The 19,540-nt window shown below is 44.9% G+C and overlaps 1 protein-coding gene across 6 annotated transcripts in view; it reads left to right on the top strand.

Annotated features, from left to right (window-relative positions):
- LOC6730979 overlaps positions 1–19,540 on the top strand; it is a 96,101-nt gene that overhangs the window by 21,572 nt on the left and 54,989 nt on the right. For 3 of the 6 annotated variants that reach the window (XM_039292891.2, XM_039292888.2, XM_039292887.2), the window contains exons 8-12: positions 53–361; positions 510–2,318; positions 2,380–2,472; positions 5,900–6,697; positions 7,752–18,485. In XM_039292891.2, coding sequence (XP_039148825.1) covers positions 53–361; positions 510–2,318; positions 2,380–2,472; positions 5,900–6,697; positions 7,752–18,485 — 13,743 coding nt within the window. The remainder of the gene's footprint in view (positions 1–52; positions 362–509; positions 2,319–2,379; positions 2,473–5,899; positions 6,698–7,751; positions 18,486–19,540) is intronic. The other 3 variants (XM_039292917.2, XM_039292916.2, XM_039292872.2) reach the window with 2 other exon arrangements.

Below are 19,540 nucleotides of genomic sequence, written 5' to 3'. Positions count from 1 at the left end.
ATGATCATTCCCTTTAAAGTAAATTATTAATTTATCATCTTCATCCAAACAGCTGCCTGTGTTCTGGACACCGAATGTGGAGCGTTTGAAGTGTGTCAAGGTGGCCAATGCTTCAATCCCTGCCTTCAACCGCAGGCATGTGGCCAGAATGCCGAGTGCGTGATGCAGAATCATCTGAAACAGTGCCATTGCCCGGAGGGCTTCACTGGCGACTCAGCGAAGGAGTGCGTGCGTGTGCCAGTGGCCTGCGATGGCGAGTGTGGTCCTGGATATAACTGCCGCGACTCCATGTGCCTGCCTGTGTGCCACAACGATCTGGAGTGCGCCTCCAACGAAAAGTGCCTGAAGGGCAGCTGTATGCGTAAGTAGTCTAGTCATATATCATAATTCATCGAAGAATATCATGAGGGTGGGCACCACCAATAAACCGATTCAGACTTCGATTTAATATCGTGCCAACTTTCTTGTTCGCTAGTCCCACCAATCTAATAACAATCATTCTTTTCTAGTGACCTGTCGGGTGGACAACGATTGCTTCCTGGGTCACGTTTGCCTGCACAACAAGTGCGTGTATGGCTGCCATGTGGACGATGACTGCAGTGCCTCAGAGTCTTGTCGCAACGATAAGTGCGTAAACCCCTGTCTGGAAAATCCCTGTGGTCCGAATGCTGCCTGTTCGGTGTCCAACCACCGGGCTAGCTGCAGTTGTCTGGAGAGTATGGTGCCCAATCCCACACCCCAGGTGGGCTGCGTCCGTTCTCCGCCCTTGGAATGCCGCGAGAATCGCGACTGTGGAAATGGACTGGCTTGCTTCGAGTCGGTATGTCGACCTCTATGCGCGGACGATGCCGGCTGCTTGACCAACGAGCGCTGCCAGCAGGGAGTTTGCAAGCCCCTTTGCCGCCACGACAATGAGTGCGGTCATGGAGAGCTCTGTTTGGGCCTGAACTGCGTACCTGGATGCCGTTCCGATCAGGGCTGCCCGCAGGACTTGTCCTGCGTGGGTCAGCAGTGCGTGGATCCATGTGCAGATCCCACTGCCTGCGGCACCAATGCCCACTGTCAAACGATCGATCACAGGAAACAGTGCCTATGTCCAGAGGGTCTTGATGGCAATGCCAATGTGGCCTGCAAGGTGCCACGCATTGCTTGTGGCAGGAACGAGGATTGCCAGTCGAATCAGCTATGCTATGCCGGCAGCTGCCAAGGAAAGTGCAGAAACGACCAGAACTGCTTGGCCGATGAGCGTTGCATGAGAGGAACATGTAGAACCGTGTGCAACACCGACGAGGCATGTGCTCAGGGACAGATTTGCGAGAATCGAATGTGCCAGACTGGATGTCGTACCGATTTGAGTTGTGCCACCGACGAGGCCTGCGTGAACAAGAAGTGCCAGAATCCATGTCGCACACCTGGCCAATGTGGCCAGTGTGCCGACTGTCTTGTGGTCAACCATGGAGTCCAGTGCCAGTGTCCCGCCACCTTTATGGGAGACGGTTTGACTGGCTGTCAACTCCCGCCGGAACGCTGCCACCCTGGCTGTGAATGCGACGAAAATGGAGCCTATTGTGCCGCCAAGTGCTCGAGAACCGAGGATTGCGCCTGTGGACAACAGTGCGCCAGAGGAAAGTGCCGGAATAAGTGCGGACCCAAGCGCCAGTGTACGGTGGGTCAGCTTTGCGAGAGAGGCGCATGTATAGCCGGGTGCAAGTCCAACGGTGATTGTGCCGCCGACCAGAGTTGTGTCAATGGAAAGTGCTCCGATCCATGTGCGAACGAGAAGGCTTGCGGACGGAATGCTCTTTGCACTGTGTCCGAGCACCGGATGCTCTGCTACTGCCCGGATGGATATGAAGGCGAGCCCAGCAAGGAGTGCGTGCAGTTCGAGTGCCGTGTGGACACCGATTGCGACAGCAATAAGCGCTGCGACCAAGGAAAGTGCCGCAATCCTTGCCTGGAGTATGGAGCTTGTGGAACGAATGCTCAGTGCCGAGTCGTCGGTCGCAAGGCCCAATGTTCATGTCCACCGGACTTCTTTGGCAATCCGACTAGTGAGTGCCGACCGCTGGAAGGAGGATGCTCTAGCAAACCCTGCGGTGAGAACTCCAAGTGCACTGAGGTGCCCGGAGGCTATGAATGCGCTTGCATGGACGGCTGCATTGGAGATGCCCACCAGGGCTGCCTTTGCGGCGGACCTCTAGTGAATGCGTGTCGCGATCAACCGTGCGGTCTGAATGCCGCTTGCCACGTATTGGAAAACAATCAAGCCGAGTGCTACTGCCCGGAGGACTTCCCCAATGGTGATGCCTATGTCCAATGTAAGTGTGGTTGATAAATAAGGATATATGAGTTAGATTAATAATTATCCCCTTAATACAGGTTACTTGACTACGCCGAAGCAGGATTGTCGTACCCTAGGATGCGAAGTCGGCGGCTGTGTACGCCAGGGCTATGAATACGTTTGCCAGCAGGGTAAGTCCCCAGTTTATGTTCAGGTTTTGAGTGTTTTAGACCATACCGTACCGTTAATGCTAATCATGTTAACCAGCGTTCTTAAAAGTTATCGTTATTGTAATCAGTAAGCGTTATATCGTTGAAGTTTTTACCCCTACCAATATAACTGGAAGTTTGTTAGTAACTGATTGACATTGACTTTAAATTGTTATAATATTATTGGTTTAATCACATAGTTTTGAGTTGTTTAAACACAAAAACTTAAACCAGCTAATTAGCTAATTCCACTAATCTATCGGCCCTCGCGGCTGACTAGAACATTTGCCCAAAACCAATTTGATTTCAGTGTAGTGTGTGTTTAAAAATACAAATGCTAATACATTTTGAGTTTTTTCTTAACAACTTATACACATGTGCGAAGTTTCAGGTATTAGTCTAATATCGACATTCCCCGCACGTACAAAAAACACGCTAAAAAACCAAAAAGCCAAAAACCACCTACACAACCAACTCCCAAGAGGCAACTCTGTTGCTTTTTAAGCAACAGACATGCCGATGAATATATTACAGTGCACAGTTCTTATTTGCAATTTTGTTTTATTTTTAATTGAGTTTTACTAGTTTTTAAGCACTTTAGTTTAAAATACCATCAACGCATATGGAGATTCGTGAAATGTTGCTGTCGCTATCGCGGTTACCCAATCTGTGCCTACAATTCATTTTTGAAACACACATTACTTAAAGAAATACGCAACAAAATTAAGTTTAGTCATAAGCAAGTTAAAATTACCTTACTAAAATTACATTCACAATCAGTGCATTCCCTAAATAAAAATATCAAGAATTGATCTCAGTTCCCATTTAGCTTGAAGCTTGCCATCTCATTTCATTCGGCTTTCATAAAGCTATGTTCTCATTGAAATCTATCCCTAGTTACCATACAATTGGCTTCAATAACCATCTGTATTGGCACTTAATTATGCGGCATTCATTAAAACTTGGAAACAGTTAACGCACAGAACAGTAAACAAGTTAGTTCATCCCTATTTAACATTTAGTCTAATGACAAATGCCGCGATAGCGATATGTAGTCTATAAAATTTGTAGTGAAAATTGAAACAACTGGTTAATCAGGAAATGTGCAAAGAAGGCACACCATTTAGAACTAAACAAAAATTAAAAAAATATATAAACAAGAAAAGAAAACAACACATAATGCCACGCTTATCATATAGACAACAATCCTCAACACATCCTTGATACTGAAAACAAAAGAAAATGAACGAAATCCTAACCCGAAAACTCCCATCCTTACTCCGATTCCGCTCTGTCCACCCCTTTTGAACCTCAAATGATATTTCCCTATCGCTCTGTCGTATCCTTTTGCTAATGCCCTTTTGTCACATTTCTTAAATGAACAAAGTCTCAGATTGGGAACTGTGGACGGGACAATTCTCACACATAGTTCACATATGCTTGAAACAATTTGAAACCAATTGAGGAACATAGTTATCAAGTTAAGATCCATTACAACTGTGTACAGAACGATTACCAAAACAAAAGCAACATCAACAGCTACTACTACTTTTCAATGCATCCTTAAAGCAAGTCTACTGAATAACCGAAATTAAACCAACCGTTTATTGTGTAAAAAGCTCCTTCTAAAATACGTATTAAGAAAGCTCCTCCCTATCTACCACTCTCTGCATAGATCGTCTATTGGTTAAAATCTATATAAACAACAACCCGAATTGATATAAATTGTAACTAAATTTAACTAACATTTCAATTATATTTTGGTACGTTTGACTAGTGATTAAGTTGTATATACAGCAAGTTGTACATACCTGTACATATATTCGTAATCGAATAGGTCGCACCTTGGTGGCCAATCAAACTAACCTCACCGAATACAATCTGTAAATATAAACCAAATTTGAAAACTGTGAATTATGAATAACCCGAATAAATTTAGTTTGACACGTATACTTCTAACGAACTTTTCAAAATTGTATTTACCCATCGATTTTCAACTACTACTTACTTTTCAAGTTCCTACTAAAGCACCCTTCTACAAAGCTAAACTTGCTATTGCCAGACTTGTACCTACACTTCCTGCTCTTCCAATAGATCTTTCTATATCTCAACTCTGAATCAATCACTCACTCACAAATCCAATCGCCAATAACGTGTCTCTCGTGAGGGCAGAGCGCATGTGTTGGATGTCGTGTAATTTTCGCCATTATTCAAACTGAACAAACAACAAACCAAAATATATATTAGCTCGAATTCGCATTAATCCCGAGATAATTCATTGCTCAACTAAGCCTGCCTTTAGTACAGCATCAAATTAATTTGGGCGAATTGGGAAAGTGACAGGCTCTATGCTCGCTCGCAAAATGGTAAATCATCAAGAATTGTAACTATGCTCACCCGATTTATTACTGCTACCCCCACTCGCTCACTTGTACGCTGATCGATAACCTCGATCGAACTCATACCTATACCTACCTACCAATGACAAAAACTAAAAGCAGCCAATCTTATTGATAAGCATTGTTTTGGCCTGCCTATAGAAACATACAACCCTAGTTATTGTGAGATGTTCCCTTCACAGTTCTACAATTTGATTAAGACAAACCAAATAATAATCAGCCTTCGCTATAGTTGTCTGCCTAAACTAACTGCACCAATTGACTAAAGTTAGCCACTTAAGCGAAACTTTATAAACTTTTTAGTTTCCTCAGTTATATTTCCTTTCAGTTACCCTATGATTTCTGAACGCACCGTCCCCTTAATTTTTAACTCGTTTAAAATCCCCGCTGAATTTTTCACTTACTTTAACAAACCCCATGCACAAAACCCGCAACCCCAAAATCGAGTCCACAACAATCCCACTTACACTTAATTGAACACAGAAGCCGACCACAGCAACACACACAACCCAACCCAAAAACACCCAAAAAAATAAAACACACAACACTCAAGCAACAAAGGCCCAATCCCAAATCAACCATTATAAAAAAAGAACTGAAAAATACTTTTTATATATTTTGTCGTTTAAGTTTTCTCCTTTTGTTTTTAGAAACGTTTAGCCTTAAGTCTTATCCGAGTCACCTATACTTCATGTTTCCAAAATTTTGTGTTTACACTGTCTTATGCAATATCCCAACGAGCCCTGAATCTGAATCTTCCACCAGACTATATAGACCATAGACTTTGTCCATCAAGCTCAAGTCCAAACTTTGACTCGACGATTTCAATGTCGCACTTTCGTTTCTATGTGTTTCCATACCCACAAAAAGATATATCTATTTAGTAGCGTACTGTACCGTTTATGCCACCGAATAGTTGAATGCACCCACCAACGATTAACATTTAAACAACCAAACAACTCCTGTCTATCTCTCTCTCGTTCTTCCCTGCCCTGGATATAATGTTATAGACACCGAACAATGCTACTCAGATACGGATTGTCCCAGTGAAAAGTCATGCCTCCAAGGACACTGCAGCGATCCTTGTACAATGCGTGGCGTGTGTGGTTTGAATGCTCTCTGCAAAACCGTACTGCATCGACCGCGCTGCTCCTGCCCCAGTTGCCACATCGGTCGGCCAGAGATCGAGTGCAAGTCTGATCCCAAGTGCGTGGCCGAGGACACGGACCCAAAGACCAAGGAGCAGATCCCATGCTCCGCCGACTCCGAGTGTCCAGAGACGTTGCAGTGCGGCCAGTACGGCCAATGCACAGATCCGTGCAACAATCCGCTCTTCATCTGCGAGAGCAACAAGAAGTGCGAGACGCGACGCCACCAGCCCGTTTGTATCTGCAAGTCGGGCTTCATAGTGAATGAGTACGGAGAACTGACGTGCGCCCCGGACAAGCGGGAGTGCTATCGCGACGATGACTGCGCCTCGAACATGGCCTGCTCCGATGGCAAGTGCCGCAATCCCTGCATCGTGCCCCTGGGCCGAGCCGCTATCTGTGCCGAGAACAAGTCCTGCGAGGTGCAGAACCACAAGCCAGTCTGCATTTGCATGCGCGACTGCCAGCCATCCATATCGATTTGCCTGCGCGACGCCGGCTGTCCGGCTAGCCAGGCTTGCCGGAAGCTCAAGTGCGTCGATCCGTGCGAGTTTGCCACATGCGCACCCAACTCGCCATGCATTGTCGAGGATCACAAGCCGATATGTAAATTCTGCCCAGCTGGATTTATAGCCGATGCCAAGAATGGATGTCAAAAAGGTAAAGCACCAAAAGTACTCTCTGTCACTCAGCTCTCTGTCGAGTGAAAGTGTCTTATGTTTCCGTCTCGAATATCTCTGTTTCCTGCTCTTTCTCACACACGCTCTCACCTTTTGCTAGCTCTGTCTTATTGTCTGTCCCCTTACAAAAAACCAAAATATATCAGCGATAAAGCACACAAGCCAATTTGCCCGACGAAATGTATTGACCAAAGCCCCGTACTCCCGATTAGTCCTTTGGGCCTTGTCAATCTGTTTCCTCGCAAGGTTTGTGGAAGTGTACATAGGTCTGAGAAATTAACAGCCTGTAGCCGTATCAAGCTTTCGCCTATTGATATGGTCAACTTTCCTTCCCAAAAGCTTAGTTACAAGCCAAGTTCAAGTCCTGCGACTTCCTAACCTTATGGTCAGATGCTTTACGCTTTACGCTACAAGCGCAGAGACTGGGCTAAAGCACTTAAATGAAAAGAGTTGTCCAAACATTGGTCGGAATGATCGTTTGAAGCCACCAAAAATACCAATAACATGAAGACACAATTACAAGAAAACTCTTCAGAACATTCACACACGCTCATGCTCACAGTTATAATAATCAATTTATTAATCAAATGCCTCTTGAATATTTGTACTATGAAATTTTAACCTATGAATCTAAATAAACGGTAAAGAGATTTAATACTAATTAATACCAATCCAACACCAAAATGTAGCTAACTAATAGTAAAGGCGTTCGTTCCTAATTTGAAATTGATTAACCGTAAAATAGTTTATGAAGCTTCCGATATTTGTTTACAGTTGCAGTCGTACGCAAGAGAGTTAGATCCACACCTCCAAAAGTATATCCCTAGGTACACCCTTCTGTATATATAGTGCACCTTCCTTATTGTTGTAGCTTTACACTTTCTATCCTATATTTGGTATATACTTGTAAATATTTTAACGTATTTTTTTATTTCTTAAATCTTACACTTTTATTTTGAAATATGTACAAAATACTCCGCTCGTATATCCCAAAATTATGTAAAAAAAAATCCCCAAACCCTGAAATTTTGAAGCAGCTAAGCCAGGTGGCAACTGTACCTCAAACGAAGATTGCAGTCAAGCGCACCAATGTGGATCGTCGGGAAAATGTATCGACCCCTGCCTCACTTCCTGTGCAGGCGGAGTTAAGTGTGTTGTATTAGCACATAGGGTTACTATATGTACTTGTCCAGCCACCTTAACAAACAACACAGATTCGAACTGCACTTCGACGGACATAACAGTCGAGACTACAACGCAAACAATTGAAACGACAACGGACTTAATTACCGTAAAATACACTGTAATGCAATTGGCAAATCAAACTGAAATGAGAACCCGCTTTACCGATATAGAAGCCGAAAACGAAACAACAGGTCCTTACACAACCACAACCGAGTCCTACAAGACGACTAAGCAACTTTCTACTAACCCAGAAACAGAGTCACCAGCAACTTTACCTTCAGTTACTCGACCATTTACTGATCAAACGACTGAATTTACTAGTGAAATTACCACTATAAGACCAATCGAGGGATCCACTCCCAGACAATCACCTCTAGAAACCACTGTCGCATCAATTACCCCAGAATCCACCACAAATGTGGAGATTGGTCCAACGCAAGGAAATGAACCAATAAATACTACCACATCTGAGGCACCCACAACATTACCTTCAGACACCACTACTCGAACTTACTCAGAACAAACGACTGAATCTGCTAGAGACGTACCAACCACCCGGCCATTTGAGGCATCTACTCCCAGTCGAGCATCTCTGGAAACTACTGTTCCACCAATCACTTTAGAAACTACCACAAATGTTCCGATCGGTTCAACACGTGGGCAAGTGACAAGAGTTGAAGAATCTACACTTCCTTCAATGTCATTGGATAGAACTACTCCATCCGAAAGTCCTGAGACACCCACAACATTACCTTCAGACACCACTACTCGAACTTACTCAGAACAAACGACGGAATCTACTAGAGACGTTCCAACCACCCGGCCATTTGAGGCTTCTACTCCCAGTCCAGCATCTCTGGAAACTACTGTTCCACCAATCACTTTAGAAACTACCACAAATGTTCCGATCGGTTCAACACGTGGGCAAGTGACAAGAGTTGAAGAATCTACACTTCCTTCAATGTCATTGGATAGAACTACTCCATCCGAAAGTCCTGAGACACCCACAACATTACCTTTAGACTCCAGTACTCGAACTTACTCAGAACAAACGACTGAATCTGCTAGAGACGTTCCAACCACCCGGCCATTTGAGGCGTCTACACCCAGTCCAGCATCTCTTGAAACTACTGTTCCACCAAACACTTCAGAAACTACCACAAGTGTTCCAATCGGTTCAACACGTGGGCAAGTGACAAGAGTTGAAGAATCTACACTTCCTTCAATGTCATTGGATAGAACTACTCCATCCGAAAGTCCTGAGACACCCACAACATTACCTTCAGACTCCAGTACTCGAACTTACACAGAACAAACGACTGAATCTTCTAGAGACGTTCCAACCACCCGGCCATTTGAGGCTTCTACTCCCAGTCCAGCATCTCTGGAAACTACTGTTCCATCAGTAACTTCAGAAACCACCACAAATGTTCCGATCGGTTCAACACGTGGGCAAGTGACAAGAGTTGAAGAATCTACACTTCCTTCAATGTCATTGGATAGAACTACTCCATCCGAAAGTCCTGAGACACCCACAACATTACCTTCAGACACCACTACTCGAACTTACTCAGAACAAACGACTGAATCTGCTAGAGACGTTCCAACCACCCGGCCCTTTGAGGCGTCTACACCCAGTCGAGCATCTCTTGAAACTACTGTTCCACCAATCACTTCAGAAACTACCACAAATGTTCCGATCGGTTCAACACGTGGGCAAGTGACAAGAGTTGAAGAATCTACACTTCCTTCAATGTCATTGGATAGAACTACTCCATCCGAAAGTCCTGAGACACCCACAACATTACCTTCAGACACCACTACTCGAACTTACTCAGAACAAACGACTGAATCTGCTAGAGACGTTCCAACCACCCGGCCATTTGAGGCTTCTACTCCCAGTCCAGCATCTCTGGAAACTACTGTTCCATCAGTAACTTCAGAAACTACCACAAATGTTCCGATCGGTTCAACACGTGGGCAAGTGACAAGAGTTGAAGAATCTACGCTTCCTTCAATGTCAACGGATAGAACTACTCCATCCGTAACTCCTGAGACACCCACAACATTACCTTCAGACACCACTACTCGAACTTACTCAGAACAAACGACTGAATCTTCTAGAGACGTTCCAACCACCCGGCCATTTGAGGCGTCTACACCCAGTCGAGCATCTCTTGAAACTACTGTTCCACCAATCACTTCAGAAACTACCACAAATGTTCCGATCGGTTCAACACGTGGGCAAGTGACAAGAGTTGAAGAATCTACACTTCCTTCAATGTCATTGGATAGAACTACTCCATCCGAAAGTCCTGAGACACCCACAACATTACCTTCAGACACCACTACTCGAACTTACTCAGAACAAACGACTGAATCTGCTAGAGACGTTCCAACCACCCGGCCCTTTGAGGCGTCTACACCCAGTCGAGCATCTCTTGAAACTACTGTTCCATCAGTAACTTCAGAAACCACCACAAATGTTCCGATCGGTTCAACACGTGGGCAAGTGACAAGAGTTGAAGAATCTACACTTCCTTCAATGTCATTGGATAGAACTACTCCATCCGAAAGTCCTGAGACACCCACAACATTACCTTCAGACACCACTACTCGAACTTACTCAGAACAAACGACTAAATCTGCTAGAGACGTTCCAACCACTCGGCCATTTGAGGCTTCTACTCCCAGTCCAGCATCTCTGGAAACTACTGTTCCATCAGTAACTTCAGAAACTACCAGAAATGTTCCGATCGGTTCAACACGTGGGCAAGTGACAAGAGTTGAAGAATCTACACTTCCTTCAATGTCATTGGATAGAAATACTTCATCCGAAAGTCCTGAGACACCCACAACATTACCTTCAGACACCACTACTCGAACTTACTCAGAACAAACGACTGAATCTGCTAGAGACGTTCCAACCACCCGGCCATTTGAGGCTTCTACTCCCAGTCCAGCATCTCTGGAAACTACTGTTCCATCAGTAACTTCAGAAACCACCACAAATCTTCCGATCGGTTCAACACGTGGGCAAGTGACAAGAGTTGAAGAATCTACGCTTCCTTCAATGTCAACGGATAGAAATACTTCATCCGAAAGTCCTGAGACACCCACAACATTACCTTCAGACACCACTACTCGAACTTACTCAGAACAAACGACTGAATCTGCTAGAGACGTTCCAACCACGCGGCCATTTGAGGCTTCTACTCCCAGTCCAGCATCTCTGGAAACTACTGTTCCACCAATCACTTCAGAAACTACCACAAATATTCCGATCGGTTCAACACGTGGGCAAGTGACAAGAGTTGAAGAATCTACACTTCCTTCAATGTCAACGGATAGAACTACTCCATCCGAAAGTCCTGAGACACCCACAACATTACCTTCAAACACCACTACTCGAACTTACTCAGAACAAACGACTGAATCTTCTAGAGACGTTCCAACCACGCGGCCATTTGAGGCTTCTACTCCCAGTCCAGCATCTCTGGAAACTACTGTTCCATCAGTAACTTCAGAAACCACCACAAATGTTCCGATCGGTTCAACACGTGGGCAAGTGAAAGGTGTTGAAGAATCTACGCTTCCTTCAATGTCAACGGATAGAACTACTCCATCCGTAACTCCTGAGACACCCACAACATTACCTTCAGACACCACTACTCGAACTTACTCAGAACAAACGACTGAATCTGCTAGAGACGTTCCAACCATCCGGCCCTTTGAGGCGTCTACACCCAGTCGAGCATCTCTTGAAACTACTGTTTCACCAATCACTTCAGAAACTACCACAAATGTTCCGATCGGTTCCACACGTGGGCAAGTGACAAGAGTTGAAGAATCTACACTTCCTTCAATGTCATTGGATAGAACCACTCCATCCGAAAGTCCTGAGACACCCACAACATTACCTTCAGACTCCAGTACTCGAACTTACACAGAACAAACGACTGAATCTTCTAGAGAAGTTCCAACCACCCGGCCATTTGAGGCTTCTACTCCCAGTCCAGCATCTCTGGAAACTACTGTTTCACCAATCACTTCAGAAACTACCACAAATGTTCCGATCGGTTCCACACGTGGGCAAGTGACAAGAGTTGAAGAATCTACACTTCCTTCAATGTCATTGGATAGAACCACTCCATCCGAAAGTCCTGAGACACCCACAACATTACCTTCAGACTCCAGTACTCGAACTTACACAGAACAAACGACTGAATCTTCTAGAGAAGTTCCAACCACCCGGCCATTTGAGGCTTCTACTCCCAGTCCAGCATCTCTGGAAACTACTGTTCCATCAGTAACTTCAGAAACCACCACAAATGTTCCGATCGGTTCAACACGTGGGCAAGTGAAAGGTGTTGAAGAATCTACGCTTCCTTCAATGTCAACGGATAGAACTACTCCATCCGTAACTCCTGAGACACCCACAACATTACCTTCAGACACCACTACTCGAACTTACTCAGAACAAACGACTGAATCTGCTAGAGACGTTCCAACCACCCGGCCCTTTGAGGCGTCTACACCCAGTCGAGCATCTCTTGAAACTACTGTTCCACCAATCACTTCAGAAACTACCACAAATGTTCCGATCGGTTCAACACGTGGGCAAGTGACAAGAGTTGAAGAATCTACACTTCCTTCAATGTCATTGGATAGAACCACTCCATCCGAAAGTCCTGAGACACCCACAACATTACCTTCAGACTCCAGTACTCGAACTTACACAGAACAAACGACTGAATCTTCTAGAGAAGTTCCAACCATCCGGCCATTTGAGGCTTCTACTCCCAGTCCAGCATCTCTGGAAACTACTGTTCCATCAGTAACTTCAGAAACCACCACAAATGTTCCGATCGGTTCAACACGTGGGCAAGTGAAAGGTGTTGAAGAATCTACGCTGCCTTCAATGTCAACGGATAGAACTACTCCATCCGTAACTCCTGAGACACCCACAACATTACCTTCAGACACCACTACTCGAACTTACTCAGAACAAACGACTGAATCTGCTAGAGACGTTCCAACCACCCGGCCATTTGAGGCGTCTACACCCAGTCGAGCATCTCTGGAAACTACTGTTCCACCAATCACTTCAGAAACTACCACAAATATTCCGATCGGTTCAACACGTGGGCAAGTGACAAGAGTTGAAGAATCTACACTTCCTTCAATGTCAACGGATAGAACTACTCCATCCGAACGTCCTAAGACACCCACAACATTACCTTCAGACACCACTACTCGAACTTACTCAGAACAAACGACTGAATCTGCTAGAGACGTTCCAACCACCCGGCCATTTGAGGCGTCTACACCCAGTCGAGTATCTCTGGAAACTACTGTTCCACCAATCACTTCAGAAACTACCACAAATATTCCGATCGGTTCAACACGTGGGCAAGTGACAAGAGTTGAAGAATCTACGCTTCCTTCAATGTCAACGGATACAACTACTCCATCCGTAACTCCTGAGACACCCACAACATTACCTTCAGACACCACTACTCGAACTTACTCAGAACAAACGACTGAATCTGCTAGAGACGTTCCAACCACCCGGCCATTTGAGGCGTCTACACCCAGTCGAGCATCTCTGGAAACTACTGTTCCACCAATCACTTCAGAAACTACCACAAATATTCCGATCGGTTCAACACGTGGGCAAGTGACAAGAGTTGAAGAATCTACACTTCCTTCAATGTCAACGGATAGAACTACTCCATCCGAACGTCCTAAGACACCCACAACATTACCTTCAGACACCACTACTCGAACTTACTCAGAACAAACGACTGAATCTGCTAGAGACGTTCCAACCACCCGGCCATTTGAGGCGTCTACACCCAGTCGAGTATCTCTGGAAACTACTGTTCCACCAATCACTTCAGAAACTACCACAAATATTCCGATCGGTTCAACACGTGGGCAAGTGACAAGAGTTGAAGAATCTACGCTTCCTTCAATGTCAACGGATACAACTACTCCATCCGTAACTCCTGAGACACCCACAACATTACCTTCAGACACCACTACTCGAACTTACTCAGAACAAACGACTGAATCTGCTAGAGACGTTCCAACCACCCGGCCATTTGAGGCGTCTACACCCAGTCGAGCATCTCTGGAAACTACTGTTCCACCAATCACTTCAGAAACTACCACAAATATTCCGATTGGTTCAACACGTGGGCAAGTGACAAGAGTTGAAGAATCTACGCTTCCTTCAATGTCAACGGATAGAACTACTCCATCCGTAACTCCTGAGACACCCACAACATTACCTTCAGACACCACTACTCGAACTTACTCAGAACAAACGACGGAATCTACTAGAGACGTTCCAACTACTCGGCCATTTGAGGCGTCTACACCCAGTCGAGCATCTCTGGAAACTACTGTTCCACCAATCACTTCAGAAACTACCACAAATATTCCGATTGGTTCAACACGTGGGCAAGTGACAAGAGTTGAAGAATCTACACTTCCTTCAATGTCAACGGATAGAACTACTCCATCCGAAAGTCCTGAGACACCCACAACATTACCTTCAGACACCACTACTCGAACTTACTCAGAACAAACGACGGAATCTACTAGAGACGTTCCAACTACTCGGCCATTTGAGGCGTCTACACCCAGTCGAGCATCTCTGGAAACTACTGTTCCACCAATCACTTCAGAAACTACCACAAATATTCCGATCGGTTCAACACGTGGGCAAGTGACAAGAGTTGAAGAATCTACACTTCCTTCAATGTCAACGGATAGAACTACTCCATCCGAAAGTCCTGAGACACCCACAACATTACCTTTAGACTCCAGTACTCGAACTTACTCAGAACAAACGACTGAATCTGCTAGAGACGTTCCAACCACCCGGCCATTTGAGGCGTCTACACCCAGTCCAGCATCTCTTGAAACTACTGTTCCACCAAACACTTCAGAAACTACCACAAGTGTTCCAATCGGTTCAACACGTGGGCAAGTGACAAGAGTTGAAGAATCTACACTTCCTTCAATGTCATTGGATAGAACTACTCCATCCGAAAGTCCTGAGACACCCACAACATTACCTTCAGACTCCAGTACTCGAACTTACACAGAACAAACGACTGAATCTTCTAGAGACGTTCCAACCACCCGGCCATTTGAGGCTTCTACTCCCAGTCCAGCATCTCTGGAAACTACTGTTCCATCAGTAACTTCAGAAACCACCACAAATGTTCCGATCGGTTCAACACGTGGGCAAGTGACAAGAGTTGAAGAATCTACACTTCCTTCAATGTCATTGGATAGAACTACTCCATCCGAAAGTCCTGAGACACCCACAACATTACCTTCAGACACCACTACTCGAACTTACTCAGAACAAACGACTGAATCTGCTAGAGACGTTCCAACCACCCGGCCATTTGAGGCTTCTACTCCCAGTCCAGCATCTCTGGAAACTACTGTTCCATCAGTAACTTCAGAAACTACCACAAATGTTCCGATCGGTTCAACACGTGGGCAAGTGACAAGAGTTGAAGAATCTACACTTCCTTCAATGTCATTGGATAGAACTACTCCATCCGAAAGTCCTGAGACACCCACAACATTACCTTCAGACACCACTACTCGAACTTACTCAGAACAAACGACTGAATCTGCTAGAGACGTTCCAACCACCCGGCCATTTGAGGCTTCTACTCCCAGTCCAGCATCTCTGGAAACTACTGTTCCATCAGTAACTTCAGAAACCACCACAAACGTTCCGATCGGTTCAACACGTGAGCAAGTGACAAGTGTTGAAGAATCTACACTTCCTCCAATGTCATTGGATAGAACTACAGAACAAACGACTGAATCTGCTAGAGACGTTCCAACCACGCGGCCATTTGAGGCTTCTACTCCCAGTCCAGCATCTCTGGAAACTACTGTTCCATCAGTAACTTCAGAAACCACCACAAATCTTCCGATCGGTTCAACACGTGGGCAAGTGACAAGAGTTGAAGAATCTACGCTTCCTTCAATGTCAACGGATAGAAATACTTCATCCGAAAGTCCTGAGACACCCACAACATTACCTTCAGACACCACTACTCGAACTTACTCAGAACAAACGACTGAATCTGCTAGAGACGTTCCAACCACCCGGTCATTTGAGGCGTCTACACCCAGTCGAGCATCTCTGGAAACTACTGTTCAGCCAATCACTTCAGAAACTACCACAAATATTCCGATCGGTTCAACACGTAGGCAAGTGACAAGAGTTGAAGAATCTACGCTTCCTTCAATGTCAACGGATAGAACTACTCCATCCGTAACTCCTGAGACACCCACAACATTACCTTCAGACACCACTACTCGAACTTACTCAGAACAAACGACTGAATCTGCTAGAGACGTTCCAACCACCCGGCCATTTGAGGCGTCTACACCCAGTCGAGCATCTCTGGAAACTACTGTTCCACCAATCACTTCTGAAACTACCACAAATCTTCCGATCGGTTCAACACGTGGGCAAGTGACAAGAGTTGAAGAATCTACGCTTCCTTCAATGTCAACGGATAGAAATACTTCATCCGAAAGTCCTGAGACACCCACAACATTACCTTCAGACACCACTACTCGAACTTACTCAGAACAAACGACGGAATCTACTAGAGACGTTCCAACTACTCGGCCATTTGAGGCGTCTACACCCAGTCGAGCATCTCTGGAAACTACTGTTCCACCAATCACTTCAGAAACTACCACAAATATTCCGATTGGTTCAACACGTGGGCAAGTGACAAGAGTTGAAGAATCTACACTTCCTTCAATGTCAACGGATAGAACTACTCCATCCGAAAGTCCTGAGACACCCACAACATTACCTTCAGACTCCAGTACTCGAACTTACACAGAACAAACGACTGAATCTTCTAGAGAAGTTCCAACCATCCGGCCATTTGAGGCTTCTACTCCCAGTCCAGCATCTCTGGAAACTACTGTTCAGCCAATCACTTCAGAAACCACCACAAATATTCCGATCGGTTCAACACGTGGGCAAGTGACAAGTGTTGAAGAATCTACACTTCCTTCAATGTCATTGGATAGAACTACTCCATCCGTAACTCCTGAGACGCCCACAACATTACCTTCAGACACCACTACTCGAACTTACACAGAACAAACGACTGAATCTTCTAGAGACGTTCCAACCACCCGGCCATTTGAGGCTTCTACTCCCAGTCCAGCATCTCTGGAAACTACTGTTCAGCCAATCACTTCAGAAACCACCACAAATATTCCGATCGGTTCAACACGTGGGCAAGTGACAAGTGTTGAAGAATCTACACTTCCTTCAATGTCATTGGATAGAACTACTCCATCCGTAACTCCTGAGACACCCACAACATTACCTTCAGACACCACTACTCGAACTTACTCAGAACAAACGACTGAATCTGCTAGAGACGTTCCAACCACCCGGCCATTTGAGGCATCTACTCCCAGTCCAGCATCTCTGGAAACTACTGTTCCATCAGTAACTTCAGAAACCACCACAAATGTTCCGATCGGTTCAACACGTGAGCAAGTGACAAGAGTTGAAGAATCTACGCTTCCTTCAATGTCAACGGATAGAACTACTCCATCCGTAACTCCTGAGACACCCACAACATTACCTTCAGACACCACTACTCGAACTTACTCAGAACAAACGACTGAATCTGCTACAGACGTTCCAACCACCCGGTCATTTAAGGCATCTACTCCCAGACAAGTATCTCTGGAAACTACTGTTCCATCAGTCACTTCTGAAACCACCACAAATGTTCCGATCGGTTCAACACGTGGACAAGTGACAGAACAGACTACCACAGCTCCTAGCGAAGTCAGAACAACTGAAACTATAGTGGAATCTACTCTTCCTGCAGTTTCACCCGATACAACTATTCCATCCACAGGAGTACCTATAGAGGCAACTACTCGACTGTATACTGACCAAACAGTTCCACTTGGATCAACGGACAAAACCATTTCATCCGAGAGACCGGATGAAAGCACTAGATTAACCAGTGAAGAATCAACAGAAACTACTAGAGGAGTACCAACTTTAAGCCCAGGGGACACATTAGAAACGACCGTTCCTTCATTAACCGCAGAAACAACCAAAACTACTTCTGGTGGTACACCACGAGGACAAGTGACAGAACGGACTACCAAATCTGTCAGCGACTTAACGACTGGACGCCCAAGGGACGAAGTGACGGAACGTACTATGCCAAGTAATATTCCGTCAACTACGACTGTTTTACCCGTTTTCAGCAATTCGGAACCCGTTTCGGATAGTTTGCCAACTACAATTAGCATTACAGTGACAGATAGACCAACGACAGTACCAGTACCGACTTGTAAAACAGACTATGACTGCTTGGACGAACAGACCTGTATTGGCGGACAGTGCATATCGCCCTGTGAATACTTCACTAATCTCTGTACGGTGCAGAATCTGACCATTTGTCGTACATTGAACCACACCACAAAGTGCTACTGTGATACCGACGATGATGTAAATAGACCCGATTGCTCTATGAAAGCAGGTAACTAAAGTTGTGTATATAAGTTGTAAGTCTTGTTATCGAATCATAATGAATGAATTGCAAGGAACCACAGGGTTGCGGTTACTCCTGGCATCGTGGCATAGCCGACTACTTTCAACGCCAATCACATAGCTGGCCAATCGTAGTGACTACTTCAGTTTGATGTCATGATATCTTTCTCCTCTCTCGGATTTCCAGCCATTATCCTTCTTGTGGCACATATATATGTATGACCACCCATTCAAATAGTGCGGGCACCTTGCATGCAATCATTTGGATTATTTCCCGCAATTCCCGTGTGTTTTTCGTTCTCGAATTTCTAAATTCATATGTCTCTGTTTCCCCTCTCCTTATTGCTTCTCCGGCTATACTCCGTCGAAGACCCGCACCTTCACCCACCGATCTCCACACCACGAGCAGCACAAGAGATGTTTGAACTCCGTGTGTCCACCAAAAAAGCTTTTGATCGAATGCTTGTCCCTGGGAGTTCGACCTGTACTGCTGTCGTTTGCATGTCGATATATATGTTGCAATGTTTTTCGTTCATGTTAGTTGCCTGCTTTTTGTCTGCCTGAATGCCTGCTGCAAGAATCATCACCAAATCCTCAGCCATTTTCCACCCCACTTTGAATGTTTCTCGTTACGTCTTCGAATGATCTCAACTCGCATGTTTTCTACATATCTCAGCGCGACACCTTCCAAATGTGTTCAAATCTGTGTTGATTTTGTTGTATTTAGTGCATACTCGTATTCGTTATTCATGCATCGTAAGTGTACTAGTTTTAAGTGTAATAAGTTGCATGCGGTTTATGGGTAACTAAGTATAAAACCCTAGCACTAACTCACTTAACGCTTTTGCATGTGTATATGTTGTTTTACGCAACTGCTTGAAACTAAACTATATTTAACCGTAGCTAAAGCCTGCTAAATATTATTAAATAGCTTGACTCTGGAGTTAAAAAGTTAGAGTATATATTCTAATTACAACAACAAATTTTACTAACTGCATTGAAAAATTAATGAAAAAGAAACTACCTACCGAACAGGATTCTTGA

This window comes from Drosophila simulans, chromosome 2L (assembly GCF_016746395.2).
Source record: "Drosophila simulans strain w501 chromosome 2L, Prin_Dsim_3.1, whole genome shotgun sequence".
Taxonomy (NCBI): Eukaryota; Metazoa; Arthropoda; class Insecta; order Diptera; family Drosophilidae; genus Drosophila; species Drosophila simulans.
Note: the sequence above shows the minus strand (reverse complement) of the source record. Positions and strands in the feature narration are given on the sequence as shown.